General features: G+C 40.9%; 1 protein-coding gene across 1 annotated transcript in view; it reads right to left on the reverse strand.

Moving 5' to 3' along the window:
- Positions 1 to 20352, reverse strand: part of si (sucrase-isomaltase) — a 51764-nt gene extending 31412 nt beyond the window's left edge. Inside the window, 18 exon segments of the mRNA XM_076143095.1 lie at positions 870 to 954; positions 1188 to 1342; positions 3088 to 3204; positions 5261 to 5432; positions 7805 to 7922; positions 8520 to 8604; positions 8994 to 9107; positions 13144 to 13263; positions 13377 to 13508; positions 15523 to 15648; positions 15768 to 15880; positions 16522 to 16621; positions 17056 to 17227; positions 18524 to 18675; positions 18851 to 18960; positions 19549 to 19669; positions 19816 to 19898; positions 20226 to 20352. Coding sequence (XP_075999210.1) covers positions 870 to 954; positions 1188 to 1342; positions 3088 to 3204; positions 5261 to 5432; positions 7805 to 7922; positions 8520 to 8604; positions 8994 to 9107; positions 13144 to 13263; positions 13377 to 13508; positions 15523 to 15648; positions 15768 to 15880; positions 16522 to 16621; positions 17056 to 17227; positions 18524 to 18675; positions 18851 to 18960; positions 19549 to 19669; positions 19816 to 19898; positions 20226 to 20352 — 2202 coding nt within the window.
- Between the last annotated feature and the right edge of the window lie 633 nt (positions 20353 to 20985).

Genomic DNA, 20985 nt, shown 5'->3' on the forward strand with positions numbered 1-20985 from the left:
GGACAATTGAATTGTCAATGAGTGACAACTTGCCAATTTATACCAACAGTTTGATATTTTGGTATTTTAATAACTGCCTTGACTGTTTATCAGTTAGCAGATCAAGCATAATAATGCTAATTTGGTGGTTTGGTTGAACCCAGATATTTGATTTATGAACAGCTCCTGTTCAAAGGCTCAGAAACGCATCATGTGGATACAACAGAATACAACACGCTGTACAGTCATGTTGTGCCCCTAGTTCTTTCTCACCGCATGACAACTCTTCAACCAGAGCAACTATCAAACTTCCACTTTTGTATAAAAGAAACTTTTGTACAATCCCACTGATTGAAGCACTTCCTCCCAGGCCTCCCTCTGAATCCAATCCGCGTTCCACTATTCTGCAATTCACGAGAGGCCATGCTAAATTGCTTATTAATCAGGCCAGTTTGACATAACCGCAATTGCTGCTTATGCACATACAGGCACACACATTTATGATGCACACAACCACACATATACACACACACACAAACACACACATACACACTTCTATCTGCACTTCTAATCTGTTAGTAATGAGGTCAGAACTCTCATTAGAGCTGAGAGAAAAGAGGGAGGATATGAGAGGAAGAAGAAAGAGGGTGAGAGGAGGGGAGGGCAAGAAAGAAAGTAAATCCCATGTTCCCAGAGGAGGTCACTGTGTGCCTGAGTGTTGGTGTGTTGGAGTGCACGTGTAACTGATCTGATCTCATAAGCCTTCATCTGCAAGACATATTCCAGCATGCATAGTTTCACATCTTGTGTTAGCCTGTGCTGTGAATGCAACTATATGCAGGCTTGTGCATGTGTGTTCAAAGTCTGTTCATGAATGTGTGTCAGCTGACCGGGTCCAGTACAGGTGTGATGAGCAGGTGTTTTCCCCAGAGAAACTGCCGATCGACTGTCCAGGTGGGGCTGTCAGTGTAGAACCTGGACAGTGAAATAAGAAATGTCATCACGGTTAGGTTTAATATTGAAATGATACAAATGTTGACGGTCAGAGGCAGGAATTTCCAATTCAATCTATCAATTCTTAAATGTTGTGGGGTATTTCTAACATGTGGTTCAGCTGCAAGTAGTTTGTATATGAATTGCAACCTGTGTATTTCCATTCTGTCTTATTAGGATGTGATTCTACATTTATAATATTTTGAATGACTTACTCGTGCATGACAGGACGAAGAACAGTCTCCCCTGTGGTGTGAGCTTTATAGAAGAGTGTGTAGAGGTATGGCAGCAGGGTGTAGCGTATGTTCAGGTAATGTTTGGAGGTGTTCACCAGCAGAGAATCTGCGCCATAGTGAGCTGGATCCTGGGCCTGGGGACAGAGACACAGAGCAGAGGGATGGGGTTAACAATTGAGAGAGAAAATTAAGATCTGTCTTTTATCTGCAAAAGAATAAAGAAAAAGTGGGAGGCATATGTGATAGTAGAGAGATAAATGAAGATAAAGCAGGTAGAGGCTGGTGGAGAGATAATAAAGAAATAGGTTAAAGGAGGGAGAGAAGCCTGGGGACAAACAGAGAAAGCAGACTAGTGTTTAGCATCAACATTGTGCTCATGACAAATGAGTGGACATTAACCTTAATATTGATAATTATAGATGCAATTAACTTTGCATAGCACTAATCTAAAACCAGTTTGCAAAGGGCTTTGAAAAAAGTGAACTGCAAGAAGAAGAAATTAGAAAGTTGGACATAGAAATAAAGCGAAAATGTATGACGGAAACAGAAGTATGATTTAATTTGGAGAGTGAGAGGGTGATTAGCGGCCAATAGGCCGTGCTCCTCTCATCTGGCTAATCATTCACGCCATCGGCACCTCTGAGAGTGTGATGAGAACTGTGTGTGTGTGTGTGTGTGTGTGTGTGTGTGTGTGGACTGGTCTGCATGGCCATGTGATGAGAACCATGATTAGGGCAAAGCAAAGGTCACACATTAGCTGTCTCGTTTAGCGGAAACCGTACTTCAAATTCATCATCATCATGTCCCTGTCCTCCAGCATACCCCCCCACCCCCCAACACACACACACACACACACTCACACACACACACACACACACACACACACACACACACACACACACACACACACACACACACACCTCAAAACTATGCTATTTCTGTGATGGTGATGAGCAGGGAAAAGTCATGTAAAGAATATTTCATCAGAACATCAGCCACTTGCTACTCTGTTGTGGAGACCAGCGTTTGCTGCAAACTATTTGTGTGCATGTAAAATAGTGGTTCAATATGTAACATCAATATAATAATTGATCCAGACTCAGCCTGTGTGTTTCTGTGTATTGCCAGTGTGTATGTGATGTGCACCATTCTATAATGGGTGTGTGTTTCAGTAACACTTGATACACCAGTGATAAATGATAAAATTGTCACACTGCTATAGCATCTGAGCTTTTTGTTCAATTAAAAAAATCTTCTATTTATACAGTTTCTTATCATGAGAAATGGCTTAAGAGATTGTTCTGTACAGAGTGATAGCATGACATCACCTTAGTTGATGCATGTTGTGCCCATTTCCCATATTTAACGTGTATAGTATAGTATATGGCAATTTACATAATTGTAACATGTAACAACAATGGTATCCTTACATATTATATTCAATTATCTTTGAGTCTCAATTTTAATGGAATAAATGAAGCTCTTTTCTCAGAGTAGGTGGATCAATGTTTGTTTGTTTTTTCAGAAAAACGAGGATAAAAAACGTGTATGTCTCTAACTTGTCCCCTTTAATAATAAACTTAAACGCTTTTTAATTGAGCTCAGATCAATACCTTAAATCAATACCCACTGCAGCTGCAATGATTTTCAGTGGCTAACATTAGTGTTTACTTCAGATTGTGTCATGTGTTAGCCCTGGAGTGTTGTGGACACGGAAAAAGCAGTGGAGAAGCTCATTGTGAAACGCTTGAAACAAATGGTTAATATCACATATAGGATTTTATGAAATGGAAGGTATACACTGTAGCAATGATTGTATGCTACATAACTCCAAGCATGACAGCCTAATGTAAGCTGTAGAACAAATGCCTCAACATACCTTGTAGCCCTGGGCATTGTGGTTCCGGCTGAAGGGGTAGAAAGCTCCCACCTGCATCCAGCGGCGGCATAACTCTTCAGGGGAGTCGTCAAAGAAACCACAGATGTCAGCTCCAATCTGAAACAAAAGAAAATACAGCTAGGGACCAAGTGTCCAAAAACTGTAGTTTCTACCCTTGTCCCAATTGGTAGATTCAGTATAATGGAATCATTCAGCTGGCAGGTCATTCATCCCAAACTTAAATTCCCAAAAAATACAGAGCCACTAGATTATGTTGCAAAGACCACAGTAAAACAGGATACATCGAGTTAACTGCCTGTGCAATCCACCGCTTGAGCTCTGCAATAAATCAAACCTCTGTGAAGCTTCGAATGTCTGGTTTGTATGCTTTGTGTCCACAGTGTTTACACACAGTACACAGCAGGATAGAACATTACAAATATCTCTCAATATAGAAAAATCAGCATTACCAGGAACTGTACCCTCATGAATGACCTTCAGTTGAATCTCAAGTGACGCATTATGAGCTTCACAAAGATTTGTTATTGTACTGAATTGCATGATGGTGTACAGGTCTACCCAATACAATGGTTACTCCCTATCCTCAGTATGTCATGAGTGGCAATATGTGCACTTCCTTAAGGAAACACACTTTGTTTACCTTGGGGCCAACAAATCTCTCGCCGTAGTAAAAAAGTGGCACTGACTTGATAACTGGCCACATATTTGTCTTTTTAAATGTCTTTCCTGTTGTCGGTTCAATTCTATCAAGATTTATTGGCAAGCAGGAGATGTGGGCAGTGATCTTTATTTACATTAATTGCACAATGGAGTCCAAGGAAGACTTCACTCAAAGGCCATCCAACAGAGACTGCTTGCTTGCTATTGTTTACGACTGGCCACATTTTACAATGGGAAGGAATCAATTCAAATCCCATTTCCCCGGCTCTCTTTCGTTCTCTTTCCATCTCTCTCTCTATCTCGCTCTCTCTCGCTCTCTCTCTCTGTCTCTCTCTCTCTGTCTCTCTCGGGCTGTGTTTATGTGGTTATGTGCGTGCCCCAAAGGACCTAAAATCTGCTTGACACAGTCCCAACAGAATGTAGTTGGCATCTATAAGACCACCTGATGTTCACAGCTGGATGGTGGAAGTGTGTGTGTGTGTGTGTGTGTGTGTGTGTGTGTGTGTGTGTGTGTGTGTGTGTGTGCGAGCCTGTGTGCATGGTTGACTCCCTGTTGTTTTCTTACCTCTGTTTGCACTCTGCTCCTTAAAGACTAACAAAGCAAGTACACAGTCCAGTGCAACAACATTCTGCGTAATGGATCTCATTTCAGACTGACCTTCTACTTACTGCTCCTCTGTCTTTATTGTTTATGGCTGAACAATGATGTCAATAAGCAGCTAAATTCTCCTTAATTCTTTTGTTATGCAAATGAACTATGAGAAGATGAAAATTGGTAATGCCATACTACAAGAAAATACACTTTCCTTTGGAATTGGGTCCAAATTAGTTACTTTAGTGTTTGCTTTGTGTTTATTAATTTTATACAATTTTAAAGATTGTGGCCACTCAATGACATACAAACTGCCTGACACACATTCCTGTCATATCATCTCCTCATTATGTTATTAAACGGGGCCTTCGCTATCTTTCTGCACATGGATGCTGAGTAGTACATTATTCTTCATCAGGCCTAACACTAAACATAAAGCTTTACCCACTCAAAATGTAATTCCAGACACAGAGCAAAATTAGTAAGTTGTAATTGTATGTGTGCTCACGACATGAATACAAATCTAATTAAAAGGTCCATTCTTCGTTTGTCTGTCTGTCCTTCCTCTGTGGTTTGGGTCTAGGCTAGCTGCCCTTTTAATGGCAGTACTACCTCAGCTACCTTCTGCCGCCTGAAAAAGGTTAATTGGAGTGGCTAAGGCTCACCTTTACTGCAATTCTGTGGCTATGAAACCAAAAGATTGAGTTTAAAGCAGCCAAAATGGTTGTACTGTAAGGTGATAACGCTGTTGGTCTATATATTGGTCTGCAACTGAACCTTTCATATTAAACCAAGCCATATAATTTAGTTAACATCAAAATGATAACAAGATATAGCATCGTGCTCTAAGTTCTCTGTTAAGCCTTGTCACTGCAGTTCAAATAAAGGTTTACTACTCACATAGGGAATTCCAAACAGCCCAAACTCTAGCATGCCAGGGATGGCCCATTTTATGTCATTCCAGTTGGCAGCATTGTCCCCTAGCCAGTGACCCGAATATTTTCCCACACCTGGGAAGGAAGAGCGGGTCAGCATCAGTGTCCTGTTTCCACCGAACGCACGCTGCAGAGCTCTGTGGGATGCAGAGACAGATGTGGGTGTGGTGGGGTAGGGTGATGGGTGGACAGAGGTCATAATCATACAAGGATAGAGAGAGAGATTGATAGTCATAAACTGAACAATGGAGAAATAGATGTCACACAAACACATGAAGTGAGATAAAGATGAGGGCAAAGCCAGAGCTGCTCCTACTTTTCCTTTGCTATTGTACATTATTGTTTTGCTTGATGAGGAAAATCAAAGCTCCATTGATTTTCATGACAATACAAAGCCCTGATGACTTTTAGAAAACCTGTCTCCTGCCAATAATACATTGTAATTAGTGGATGAAGAAGGGAAAAGGTGGAGGAGAGAAGGGAGAAAGAAGGCAAAGGAAAGATGAGGTACTGCAGCTTTAATACAAAACTAGTGAGTCAGCAAGTCAACTTTAGGAGGCTTATAGTCTTTGTGTGTGTGTGTCAGAGAGAGAGAGAGAGAGAGACAGAGAGAGTGTGTATGTGAGTATTGTGTTTTTCCTCTCATATACTTGATTGTGTGTACTTGTGTGTGTGTTGTAGTAGGAAATACCACAGAGTCTCATAAGAGAAAGGCCTTAAGGCTCATGTGTTGGTTTTGTAGTCGGTATCTTTTCCAAAATCAAATCTCACAGTGGGGCCCCATTGACAGATTTACAGCATACTGGGGAAATGCTTAAAGGGCCAATTCATGAATAAAATAAAAACTACAGGATCCCCATCAGTGTGAAGCCTGAAATTTAGACTCTAATGCTAACTGACAGCATGACAGCGAATATTCTTATGTGACAGCGTAGCATTCTCTGTTAGTTAGCATTTTAATACTCAACACTAAAATGAAATAGCACTGAAATGTAATAATGGAAGGATAAAAACTAGCTTTGTTAGTGTCAGTGCCCACCTCAATCAATATATCTTAGAACCAAATGTCATGGTAACCTTTAAGGTGACTCTTTTGAAATTACATTCCCCACTGTGCCATAATAATGCCAGTGTGAAAGACAGTCTTCTTCCTTCTCTACAGAGACTGTATAAAGGGAAGCTCTGACTCCTGGACGATCACAGTGCTGTGATTTCCATGGACATTTGACATATACCTGAAACCTTATCGCAGAATATTACAATATGCAGCAAAGACATTTTTAAGAAAAGTATTCAAAACTAAGTACTTTGGGAAAAAACTTTACTTAACGATCTACTAAGGACGCTAAATGTAACCAACAGAATGTAGTTGCCTTGCTCAAGCATTGTGATCTCAGCTGCCATTTATCCTCATAACTCATATCTCCACATCAATGGGTGAGCATCACATCTTTTCATTTGATGTGGTGTTATTTTCCACCGGCCAAAACCCATTAGTGCAGGTGTGCATTGCTTTCAAATTGCCCCACTTTCCCAAACCATCACCATTACGCATCTTAGAGTCCTGGCAGTCAGAGTCCAACTTTATTTCAGCTTTGCCTAAAATGAGTAGCTTGAAGACTATAGGACTTTCTGTCTCCATAAACCTATAATCTTTACAGCTTCTGTGACATGTAAGTGGTTTGTGTTTTGCGCAGCACTTGTGTATAAACTAATTTAAACTCGTCATAGTAGGCTTCTTCTGGAACGTTTTGTGTTTGGGTTAGTAACCCTGTGTTAAAATTTGATACTGGCTCCCTGAATTTTGACCAAAATCATTTGTGAGAGGCCTGAAGCATGAAATGGAGATGGATCGCAACCTCAGAAAAGGAAGACCAGACAGATAGACGTATTACATTTTGAAAACGATGATGTGTAGACAGATATAGCCTTTTTGTTCTGAAATATAAGCATACACACTTACAGTTACATCAGTATGCAGGTTAATTATGGATAGCTATATGATAATCTAGTTATCCACGTTAGTCTGTACTATCTATCTGAACGTTCTTGATTGCAATGATGATTTATACTCATATTAGTATTCATATTGATGTCTGTACATTTGTGTAACTCACTGGCCCTTAAAGTTTCAGCGATGGACCCAGATATGAAACTCTTTCCCTCACCCTGGGGCTCAAGCTCATTAAAACACATTACTGCACTTATCACATGGGATCTAACTTGCAATTGGTCTGAAAGAGTCACAGGCTGCTATAATTTAATGGGAGACATAAGTCACTGCAATGCACTAAACAGACAGATTTTACCTGCACTTTCGCCTGTCAGGTCCATAACTCTTTTCCCTGGCCATTACTCAAAAACCTTTATTACCCTTGATTTTAGATTTAGAAAATCACTATTGTTATATAACACTATTACATTTTGATGCTCTGAGGAGATACCATGAAGGAAGTTCATAGCACAGCATAGCCAAACCCCACCTGTATGTGATTCTGAATGCACTCACTTTTCAGTGGCCAGCACCATAGAGTAGCCATAGAGACTGTGGACATCATAGTGGTCCCCCCAGGCCTGCTTGGCGTCCATACACAGCGTCTTACTGTACATCACCCAATCCATAACCTCTGTTGCAGAGAAACAATGAAGCAGGTCAAGAGAGGTGCGGTAGCTGTAAACATTTTAAACACAACACGCATTGAAGAGGAGCAGTGAAAAGAAAAGAGTGAGGGTGTAAGGGAGGAAGGAAGAGGAAGGGATAGAAAGTGAATGAGCTCACAGACATTGATATATACTGTAATAGGAAGAGGGAACAATGGGGAAATGAGAGACTGAAAGAGCAATGGAGGATGAGTGACTGAGGAGGTAGAGCAATAAAAGGGGGGCATCAAGGGAGTGTGTCCTCTCTAGTTATGATCATCACGTCCAGGATACTGCCAGAATAAAAGATGTGACGGACGAGCCATTTCCTAAAGTCTGCACCAGAGACCCACAATTTTAGATGAGTTTTCCTTTAAACCTGATCCTACATTATGAGCTATTGTATCTAATTTATCATCAAGCGTCCTGCGTCGAGACTACACGCTACAAGTCTTCTGACATGAGTCTCTCATAGCAAGACTCCCATAAGAGTTGTGCATCTTGAAATGTAACAACATTTCAGCCGCTCCATAATATTATTGAATTCAGTGGTTGACCTGGACTGGGGGAAGAATGTGTCTTACTTGGAGTGTAGGGGGGGTAGTTGAGGTCGTTATCAGCACAGCCCTTTTTGGATCCTTTCCTGAAATTAGCCACCTCATTCATGTCCTGCAATGATACCACAAGGAACGGTGTGAGACGTTTAACTACATTATGATTTCTTATAACTGCATATAACAATTTATCATAAACCATGCCACTTTTGCAAACGAGGAATCTTTGGCTAAAGCAAAACATCCCGAAAAATGGATGTATATGCACGTAGCTTTTTTCTCACTCTCGTCCTATAATAATAGCTCAGGTAATTAATGAGACGGATTCACATTTCTGTCACATTCCTGCAATCAACGAGGTAATATGAAGTTCACTTTAAAATGAGTTACTCAAAGAGCATACGCCTCTGAGCTTTGGCTGTAGAAGCTGAAAATTCTGAATTGTATATCAGCAGGTGCTTAGAATATAAAGTTTTGTAATTTAAGCATTTTAAAGTTTCTTACAATCCACAGAGCGTCGTGTTTGATTTCCTTGTAGAATCTTTCATATTCGTCAGCCCACCACTCTATACAGTCGTCACTGGTGTAGTCTGGAAATACTGTTTCCCCTGGCCACACCTGAGACGGGACAAAGAAGAGATGTTACAAATACATACACATTTTTACACGTGAAAATACCAGTCTGTTTTTGGTCTTGTCACTTGTCAATCATACTCAGCTTTCTCTTGTTTTAATACCTGGAAAAGGTCAAATTAACTGCAACATGTCCTTTACAATGGAGGAAGATCACCTTTACAATATAGAGTACATATAGAAGGAATATAGGGGGGGATGTTTAGCTGAGATGTTTTAAGTGTGTAGTGAGTCTCCATAAGCAGCATTTAGCCTTTTGGGAATGCCAGGGAAACATTTTAAATATGCGGAAATGACAAAGAAATGGGAACAGAGGAAAAATGAAGCAAAGGGAGGGGGCGGGATTGTTGAGAGAGTGATGGCAAAGGAGAAAGGGGATAGAGAGACAGAAGAGGAGAGGAGGAGGAGAACAGAGCAGAGGAGAAATCGATAATGCAATAGAAATCTCTAGACGTGACTGTGTGTTAGAAGTCGTCCTTAATAGCATGTATTGAGAAAAATGATTAATCCACTGAGAAAGGAGGAGATTCTCGTTGTGTGTGTGTGTGTGTGTGTGTGTGCAGGCTCAAACCCTTCCACAGAAGATATTAAATCTCAAGGTTGCTCCACTTTAGTTATCTTTTACCTTTACTTCCACTGCCAATAACTTTACAACCCAGTTTGTAGCAAAGGCATGAATCATGCTTATGTGGCAACACGCGTGCACACGTAGACACATCCACTTTTATACACACGTACCTTCACACACACAAACGCACACACACAGATTTATAGGCAGATGTTTTTGGCAGGGGGTCAGAAATCCAAGGTCAGAGTTTATTGATAGTCTCTCTCCGTTCCCATCTTTCTTTTCCCAGTAATTTCCTCCCTCTGTTGACTCTGGACTCTTATCTCCAGTAACATACTAAATACCGATACACCAGTAAACACTTTCAACAAATCTGTTGGCCTTTGTAGCCTCATATCACTCTTTATGATCTATTTGCTGTTTTTATGCACTTTTGTCTGCCGATCGACCTGTCTGTGTCATTACCTACCTACCGTCTCTCTCTCTCTCTCTCTCTCTCTCTCTCTCTCTCTCTCTCTCTCCTGCCTTGTTGTCTCTATCTGTCCTCCACCTGCCTCTGCCCTACAATATATCGTCCTATCTTCCATCTTGTCTCTTGCTTGTTATGTTTACCTGATAATCTCTTCGTCTGCCAGCTGTCTATAATGGGCGCCTTCCTGTATACCTTATCACTGTAGCACTTTATAAGACCGCCAGTCTTACCGTATCCAATATACCTGTCTTTATGTTATTTCTATCACGTTTGCCTAACATATTTCTATTGCCCAGTCTCGTATCCAGTCTTCTTTCTGACCTCTGCGCTTTGCGACCTCTGCTTATCCTTCCATGTGAGCCTGAGTGGTGTAATGAAATTGCACATTAACAGAACAATAGTCTATCCATACCTTTATTAAAAAGACAGCTGTCTAGGCGAACAATGAGTGAATCAAAGCAAACACCCTCACACTTTCTTTTGTACTGGAAGCTCTGTTTTTGTCTTATAACCTTGGCCTGGCATTTTACTGAACAACTGTCACCTGCACAAATTTACGAGGAAGGAATTGGGTGTGTGAGAAAAAGTCATAGGAACCAAACAATCGATGAAACCAAAAGAGAACATATTGGACTTCAGACAAAGCGTGAAATAAGACTCAGTCAAGCTAATCAACAAAAGAAAAAAACTAAATGTCCATCCATGTGTGAATGAGGCTTTTAAACGGCTCTATGATCCTGCCCATTGAAACATGAGGGTGGTCAGGCTGAGCTTTCATCCTTTAAGTTGCTCACAATTAGCTGTCTTAAAGGCAGAATGAATACCAGCCTGTTGCTATAGTTATTATGTATCACACGCACAGTTGGTGCACAGGTCATTATTCAAAGACTACACTGTTTTCATAAGCAGAATACATAATGTTCAAAGGGAAATAAACTAGCTATAGCTGACTATCAATTAAAACAGTACACATGCATGCGCTAACCATGACATGGACACACGGTGCAGACATAGACTCTATATCGTCTTCTCACATACACACACACTGCACCTATTCTAAGATTCAGTAATAAAAAAAGAACTTTAAGATTAAACACTAATGCGAAATCAATGCATATCATTGACCTATTGTACAGAACATGACAAAGCGATTAACAGCAGGAGGAGGCCTAATCGTGTGTATGTGTACGTGTACGTAAATGAAACACATACAATAAAAGCATGTGACTGACAGACGTTTACCTTCTGCCCCTACTGTAGGGGAGAATCTGAGGGCCTTTTTTCATGCATGTACTCAGGGGAAAATGATAAAAAAAACACACAGTGGAGGCTTGATCTTCCATCAGGGAATGCTTTGATTTGGTGTAAGCACACACACACACACACACACACACACACACACACACACAGAATACACATACCCTAGAAGCTTACGTATGTACACATTTGCATGATATGTTGCAGATTTACATATAAAAACCAAAGGCACAAACACACGTAGACATAGTGCTGCTTGTGGTGCTTGAACCCTTAATGGACTGGGGCCTTCTTAGGATTAAGTACTGTTATGTAACAGAATGTGGATGTTCCCTCTTAATAAATCCTAATAAAAGTATAATATTTTCTTGTCTCTCCTTTTTTTGGCATTGTCTCCCAAACAAACCAAGATGTGTGACATATATTCCCCACCTGCAGTCGCTGACATCGCTTGTTTATTGGTGCTCAAACAGGGGCGTCTCATTTTTCTGGCTGACCGCCATGTGGAAACGTGTGCATGCACTGGTTTGGTCAGTACCAGCACCATGTCATCGGAAAAGCATGGCTTAACATATAGTGGACCTTCTTTTACTGTCGGAACATTCTGAATTACCCTATTAACCCTAATTTTGGCCTGACATACTGACATTTTACTAAGTTTATGAGGTCTGGGTACATCTAAGAGTGTGTCTGCCTCTTTCATTCAATTTGAATTATAAATGCACAGCGTCCATTTATACGCAATGTCAGATTGGCCCGCTTTGTGTTCAGGTAATGCCCCTCACTGACTTGTTTTTGCTGTATAAATTTGTAATTGAGCTTTAAGATGTCAACAAACCGGCACCATGACAATCTTGTGTGTGCCTGAAAATATAGACATACTGTACAAACACTTGAGTTGTTTTGCAGAACTCGGAGCTTGGTGAAAAAAGCACTTTTGGGTCTAGACTAATTGTGAAACAGGGAGAGACGGTGACTAAAAATATGCAATTATAAGTACGCATAAGTATCAATTTCAGCAAAGGTATATTGCAACTTTGTTGACTAATAATTGTCGACCTATGTGTATGGGCGATACGCGGCAAGAACTTTCACAGCCATTACAGCCTTTACCTCTGGTACCAGTTGGAATGTGTTTATATTGTTTACTCCACATTTCAATAACCCTTTCACTGTTGTACTCCACTCGCATTTACGTATCCGTGTCCCCACTTACCCTCGGCAGCTGAACAAATGTGTATTGTGCATCAGACCATTCTGTGTAAACACGAAACGCTGCAGTGCTTAGAAATCTCTACCTTTTCAGTTCCTGAGATGTCAGAGCTGACACCAATCATACCCCATTCAAGGTTGCTCAAATTGTATTTTGCCAGCTGTAACGATAAGAGGAGCAGCAACAAAAAGTTTTAACATTGACTGCTTCCCTTGCTGAATAATATAGTGCTGCTTTAATGCATGACTCATACCCCTGTTCCTCAGCAGGATTGGCGCTGTTGCATGTGTTGCGATTGGTTTGTGCGTCTCCCACACGATAGGCCCAATGCCACAGCCTCCTCTATTTTTTACGCAGACAAGTGTGATCCTGATCAAAAGGTGGATCACGTACATGTCCTCTGATTAGGGTTGAGAGCTTTGTAATAAAAGGTCTATCATCATCTGGGAGTTTGCCTCGTTTGAGACACATGCCGCTGTCTTCTATTATTTGTACAGTACATGCAACTGACCTCTCCTAATAAAGGTGTTTTGCCATCCGCGTCAGTGACCCAAGCGTTTTTCTCAGTCCCACGGATGTAGGAGTCATAGGGAGCATTGTTAGCTCTCTTACTGGTTGCAACTGCTGGATCCTGAGGACAAACGTAGACAAGGTTACAGTAAAATATGACAGCACACAATGGGATTCAATTCCAAGAATAATAATTTGCCCTCTAAACTGGAAGATTGAGGCAGGACATCTTACCAAGATGAGGATGTATCTCTGTCCCTTGTCATGAAGGTAGTCTGCAAACTGAGGCAGCTCTTTGAAGTTGACTTTGTCATAGGTGAAGTCTTTTTTATCCTCCATGTAGTCTATGTCAGTGTACTGAATGTCCTGGAAACAATAAATACATATAATTGTGTTTACTTTGTGCTTGATTTTAAGATGAAAGCTAAACATCAAGAGGAAACAAATAATTATTCAATGTGAACAGGTTTGTCAGCATGAATCATAATGTTTCTATCAACATATCAATGAGAGAAGAAGACAACATTTATTTATCTCTTCGAAAAATTCTGCTCTCATTAGTTTGCTGAAATAAAAGAATTCTAAATTTAGTATTCACTAATTGCCACATGTACAGTACTTTATAGACAGCAACGCAGAAAAAAACACAATCTCCCTGGCAGCGACAACAAATCCTACTTCCACTCTAATGCACACCTGCGCTCAAACTCTTCAGTATGACTTGAACACTCCCCCCTTAAATAGTGTAGTATATTCTGGTATAGATGTAAAACACTATGTTGCACAATTCCACTATGGCTATCACTCAAACACATCAAATTGGTTAGCCTGTCTTTTGGCATTCTGATATAAGATCGAGAGAACTGATATAATTGTTAGCAACTTGGCTAATGTGCTGCGGAATACTTGGAGGCACAATGAGAATGTTGACACGTTCTTCTTTTCAGTCTGGGTGTGACTTTATGCTTGGTCTCAGTCTGTTTGTTGTCTGCCAAAATCTACTTCATACCAATGCAGCAGATGGTTTGAAAGGGCCTGCCAGATCCTTGCTCTAATGGTAATCAGCTCCAGACATATTAGAGGGAATGTGATAATGCCCTCTGTGGTCTATCTGATGGTTATCAAATACGTCCCTGAGTACAGCAGGAGAGGAACCAGCTGCATCCTAATGTCTTTGTGTATGGAAGACAGATTGGAGGTTATCAGAATGAAAGGTTGAGATGGGATGGGTAATTTCTTTGTGTTTGATCTTCAGATCAGACAGAATGCAGACCCACGCCCTTGATTAGTGTTGTCAGTGCTGAGTTGTAGTTTTTCTGTGATGTGCCCTTGTTGAAGTACTTCATTTAGAGATTAGAAGATCAATACTTTTACATTCCAAATGCATCTTTTATTACAGTATGAGTTTACCTATTTCGGTTACAAAATAAAAACACCTCCCATCAGTGTATTAAACAGACTTCTTGCGAGTTACTATTCAGACCGAGGCACACACTGAGGCACATTTCCAGGAAAATGTCAACCAGAACTGGCATTTATCAAGTCTCGCTGAAAGGAAGAGGTGTTGGAGTAGTTTTCCCATTCAGATTGGGATGAATGAGCTAATGACAGGAACTCGGTCGATTGATCAGTGATCAGCACTAACATTCAGTGACGCTTGAAAAATAGTGGTCCTGGGATTGAACCTATAGAGCGCAGCAGACTCCCCATTATTTGACAGAAAGCTGGATTACCCCATCCAGGCTGAAGGCCATTGCTATCACTCTGAATGTCTGTTGAAGTCTTGCTTCAATGTTCATATCAAGCTTCCGCCAATAGCAAAGTGGTTAAAACTCTCCCCTCCGTAACCACACAGTAGCGCATGAGAGGTTCAGATTTAACAAAGTGAAATACCAATTACCGATTCTGGCGAAAGCTATGCAGCCTTGATTGATGTAGAAGTCTCCCACTACATATACAGTATGTTGGTGCTGTGTATTTGTTTCGACCACTGTTCTTTATTGTGCATATTTTTTATTAAGAAAGTGTCCTGCATCCTGGTCAAAAAAGTCTTTAACACCTCTGCGCCAGAAGTCAGCATCTAGGACGCTGCTCCGTACGATATCGATATGTTTTCCAATATAGAGAAAATCCGTGACATACATAAAAATTCATGTCCCATGTCTACAAATCCCCGGACCACATTTCCCTGATAGTGATCTCAGGCTTGTGATAGGGAGGTCGGATTACACCACAGCTTACCTCCCGCTCCCTCTCTCCCTCTCCTAACCTAACCTTTAGCCGGTTTGATAACAGCCTCTCTGAGGGCGTCTCAAAGAGCCAAGCACATAAAGACTGCCAGAGCATTTGACAAAGAAAGAGGCAGTCTGGAGCGTCTTACATATGGGAGGCCCACGGCGCGGTTCCTTTCAACTGTTTTCTTGACCTCGTCCAAGCTGCCGTAGTCCCAGCGAGAGAGCTGGAAACCCAGTGACCAGTATGGAGGAATGACTGGCCTGCCAATCAGCTGGACAACACAAAGAGACATGTTGTTAAAGCATCTGTCATGCCAAGCCAACCTGAAAACCACTCTGACACGCCACATTTACCTGTATACTTAAGCTGTACATCACAACTCAGACTTACCAAAAGAAACTCCTGCACAACTTCTTCTGGCGTGTCTCCAAAAAGAATGTAAAAGTCAAGGACTCCTCCGATGGTTCTGTAGGTCACAGCTGGAGCGGGCTGCAAACTCACCTCTGGAAGAGGATATACAAAGTAAGAATACATGAAATTTAATCAGAATTCTGACCTTAAGAACAAACCAAAAGACATAACCTGAAAATACCCCCTCAAATAAAAGAGAACCTAGGAATCCAATCCATACTTTTCCTTATAAGGGTTTTTTATTCCAAAACAGACACAAACAAACATCTGCAGTGTGTATCAATCCAAAACTAGTCATGAAGAGCAAAACAGGTCTTACAAAAAAAGACTAAAGACACGAGCCGGAGAAACACGTCAGAGGGCATCCCTATTTCTTTCAATCATCTCTTTTACAGAGTAAAACAAAGCATGCAATATTCTCTTTGATTTGTCAGCACTATTTTTTTTATCTTAGCAACAGCAGAAGTGTTTGTGGTGTCTAGAGGAGAACTGATGCTTTATGTGCCCTTCAAGCATTCTAAGATGGTTTTCCTTTTCTAACGCTATTTATTAGCTTGATTTTGGTTGCTGGCATATATATTCTGTATGGGCATAGGCCTTGTGTATGCTTGACAGTTGTTTTTAACAGAACCAGGCTTTGCGTATCACTTGTTTTGTATGTGTGTCTGTTGGTGTTCATATCTGAATACATATCATTGCATATGTGCACTTGTGTATGTGTGAGCAGTTTTACCCATGGCGTTGCTGTTCATGAGAAAGACTCCAAATGATTTCCCGCTTTCGTCTTCCAGACAGAGGAAGAAGGGATAATGTCCGTAGAGGTTGTGCGTTCCCTGCAGGTAAGGCAGTGAGGGAGGATTGGAGGGGGTAGAAGAAGTGGGAGGTGCAGGAGGGGAGAGCTATTGAAGCTGAGAGGGTGACTCCAGTGCCTAATCAGCTTACAAGACATTCAATTACAAACCCTTCGGGAAGGAGAATACACATGTAGGGGGCACATGTAAACATGAAACATACACAAACACACACAAACACACACACACACGAGCAGGCCTGTCAAGTGTAGGCCTTTGAGCACAAAAACATACATGTCTTCAGCTAACAGGAACTGACAAACATAAGCTTTAGAAGACATACAGCTTTGCAAAGAAACTGTGTACATTTATCCACACGCATTTCTTGTGTTTATGTGTATAAATGACCTGACTGATCAAGGTTTTTGTCTGATTTACAGAATGAATGTCAGCAAAATTTCGCATTTCTTTCTTACCCCGTTGGGAAAAGCGTCTCTGGCGAAAATGGGCCAGGTCCTCCAGTTAGTGTCATGACGGAACTGTTTGTGGACATGCTCCCCAAGACCATAAATATTATGGGATGGAAGCTTCGCAGACAGCTGCAGGTACTGGTCTGCAAACACTAGTGGGCCCATGGTAGTATCGAACCTGGGACAGGACACAATAGAGTTGTGAAAAAGAGAGCAAGTGACAGAGATGCAGTAAAAAAGAAAGCAGATGTGAGAGTGTTATATTATCATCATATTAGCATATTATGAGTTCTAAAACATTTATTGTCCAGATATAACATTTATTGTTTTAGATGTTCAAACTTAATCAGCTGTTGTTTCATATTAAATGACTCTTGGTCAGCTCTTAGTACAGGTAATATATCTGCCAATTTATTTTATAATCACACAATTTAAATGATAATGGTGATTAACAGTAATGCCTGGCCTCATAAAAGTAGCTGTATGGTACAAAAGTCAAATTAACAGTTATACTAGTAATACTCAACTACTCAATGCACGCATTGTTCATGGTTGAAGGACATCCGGAACCAAGTGTACAATACAGATAAATCAGTTCCGATTAAAAGCACAACCCATCAATGTAATTAAATATACTGCATGCGGTTTCATATTTATCCATCTTCCCCACTTTCTAGTATATAACACAGACAAGGGTTAGAATGTCCTCACAAACACTACACGTCACAGGGTGCAATATGTTATTTAGCATTATTGATAACAATGGTTTAATGCCTAATGGTTTTTAAAGGGAAGCGTGGTGCGAGCGGTACGCTGCTTAGAAGAGTAAGTGATCACTGTGATGTCGCTCAGGGCCTGTCAAGTGCACTTTGACTGACGCAGGCTTAATTACTTGTTGCTGCAGGAACACGACATGGAACACAGGGCAGTAATGTGTAGCATTATGCGGAAATAAAGCACAAGAGCAAGCTCAAACTGTTATCCACAGGGCTTGAAGTACAGCAAAATCAGAGTGGGAATATGGACAAGTGCCATTTCTCAGTTCTCCAATGTCACTGGAACAAACTTGTGAATAAACACAGGAAGAGGGAAGCAAGAGGTGTGAGACTGCATCCTGACAGCTCATCTTTAGAAACGATTTCTGCATATTCATCATAGAATTCTTATGCTACAATTAATATGTTCCAATTCCAATGTTCCTAACCAAAGGTGCCAACGTTTTATATGCCACTAGATAATAAACAACATAATGGACAGTGTCTATTGAACATGCTGTATGCCTGGGTGCACATGTCATATAGCTGAACATATACAGTATGCACCATTTCATAAGTTTTGTCCTCCATTGTCATCTTAAACAAAAGGATTATTGTTTCCAACAAATAACTCTCCCCTCTCCACATGTCGTCAACCCTTTTAACACACACACACACACACGCACAAACACACCTACAAACACACACAGGCTACTCACAGGACTTTCTTGTTCTCCTTCCTGCGCACAGTGAGGCCAAAGGGGTTGTGTGTGATCTTGAGTGTGTTTTTGATGGGGCTGGACGGTTGAGTTCTGGGGATGCTGACGTGCTCATGGGGGACCTCAAACCTCTTCTTGTAGGCATCAGTGATCTGAGGGCAGGAAGCGTCCATACAGAGAGCGTATGTGTGTGGGATCTTATCTTGGTTATATTTGTTCTTGTGTGTATATTGCTCCGTTTTATCCTTTTATCTTGTATCTTGTTACAAAGCCTCTGTGTCAGTTTGGCTTTGTACATGTATGAGGGACAGAGATAGAGGTGTGTACCTTGAATCGGAGTCGATTGTGTGACTGCATCTCTGCATGAAATGAGAGTGTCTTTATTCCTTCTCCAAATAACGAAGGGGATGTCATTCGCGTCAGACGGCCTTTTATTTCTGCAAGCCAAACATGACAAGGGGGAGAAAACGGTAAATTATGTTTATGATTAGATACTAATACTCATCACATTTATCCATGACAGCAAAAAAGGTAAATGAGATCAATTAACTATGGTATAAGGCAGATAAGGTAAATAAAAAATAATGAAGTTTCAAAAAAACACACACACACACACACACACACACACACACACACACACACAGACACACACACACACACTTCTCCTATTTGTTTTTTCAAAAATGCAATATGGATGAAAGCCTTGTAGTTAAGGCTATGCATTGGGGAACCTATAGTCTGAGTTTACACAATAGAATAGGGGAGTTAATATAATGTAGTGTGATCAAGCAGAAAATGGAACAACCAGCATGCGACAAAGTCAATCATGTTTTTCGATATGCCATCCATGTCTTATTCTGAAAGCAGCCATGCCTCAGGGAGAGCCAGGGAAGGACTGAAAAATACATGTATTGAGAGAAACACAGGCCAGCAGATGGATGGAATTACAATCAAAGCTAAAAAGAAAGACAAATATTTTCCAAGACTCAAGTGATGGCGGAGTGGGACTGACGAGGGAGATTTACCGTAGTCGTTTGGTCGCTCCACTGAATCCACTGTGTATCCGTGGTTTTTTGGGAAGAAACACCAGGGAACGTTTCTATCATCCAGTGGCCTCCAGCAGCACCCACGCTGCTCACATGTATGCTGTACAAATGAGGTATCAGCATCATCATCCACATCACCATTATTATCAGTTAAGCTACTTATTTGTCATCAAAATTTGTATCAATCTGTCTAAGTGCAAAACAGGTCCATTGTTGGACTCTTTCTTAATTTCAGTACTTTTCTACCTTAGACGCTCCAGAATCAGGGAAACAGTCGACTCTCTCGCCCTGAGGAATCTCAGGGCACTGTGGTTTGAATTCTTCGGTGTCTTCTAAAAGATAAAAAGCTTAATTACTCCAGAGCTGATGCAAAGTTCATTGTATATATATAGTAGTATATCTATGCATTAGATTATGAGTTATGCTCACAAGGGCACAAGCCACCCAATAAGCTGACATATTAGCTAGCTAGTTTCATGGACAAAGAATCAAGGCTTCTTACTTGTTCAGGTTGACTGTGTGTGTGTGTGTGTGTGTGTGTGTGTGTGTGTGTGTGTGTGTGTGTGTGTGTGTGTGTGTGTGTATGTGTGTGTGTGTATGTTCATTGTATAAAAATGCATATATTATGCAATGCATTTGTAGTCATGTTTACATACACTGTATATGTGAGAGTGTTCACCTACCAATGACATAGAGAACAATGACAGCGATGGCGGCTACCGACATCAGTATAAACAGGACCATTAGGGTCACCTCCAAACCGGAAAACTTCCTTTTCTTCATCTAACACACACACACACACATACATATACACAAAGTGATTACGAAGGCCAACATCATTAACACCCATTAATGACACCAAGCTTACTAAAGGCAAGGTCTCAGACTTCCTGCTTAATTAGGCCCATTGGCAGGACACAAACACACACATGCACACACAGATGCACACACACACACACACACACACACACACACACACACACACACACACACACACACACAGTACACATCATACTGTATAGACAGAATAGAAAAAAAACACACATTTTACATTATACTAACATTGCAATAACCTCAGACCTTGAAAAAGTTGAGGGATTAATATAGAGCGGGGATGTAAACATGGACAGAGATCTCAAGTCATATGATGAGATTGGGATGCAATTGACAAAACTGCGTGACAGGCAGGACCAGTGCACCTAATCATATCACTCAAGCAATTAGGCTTCAGTCCAGTGTATTCTTGGAGACAAAACCAAAATGAACATCAGAATGTGTACATGTGGCTTTGTGTGTAAGTGTCTGTTTGGGTGAATGGTAGGCTTACAGACGTTCTCTTTAATGTACTGTGAAGAGCGGGCAAGGTCAAAGACGGAGACAAAGAGATGGCCCCATGTGTTTGCACCCAGACGCTCA

The sequence above is a fragment of the Genypterus blacodes genome, unplaced genomic scaffold, assembly GCF_046128005.1.
Source record: "Genypterus blacodes isolate CSIRO-AG114 ecotype Tasmania unplaced genomic scaffold, CSIRO-AGI_Gbla_v1 ptg000003l_1, whole genome shotgun sequence".
NCBI classification, from domain to species: Eukaryota; Metazoa; Chordata; class Actinopteri; order Ophidiiformes; family Ophidiidae; genus Genypterus; species Genypterus blacodes.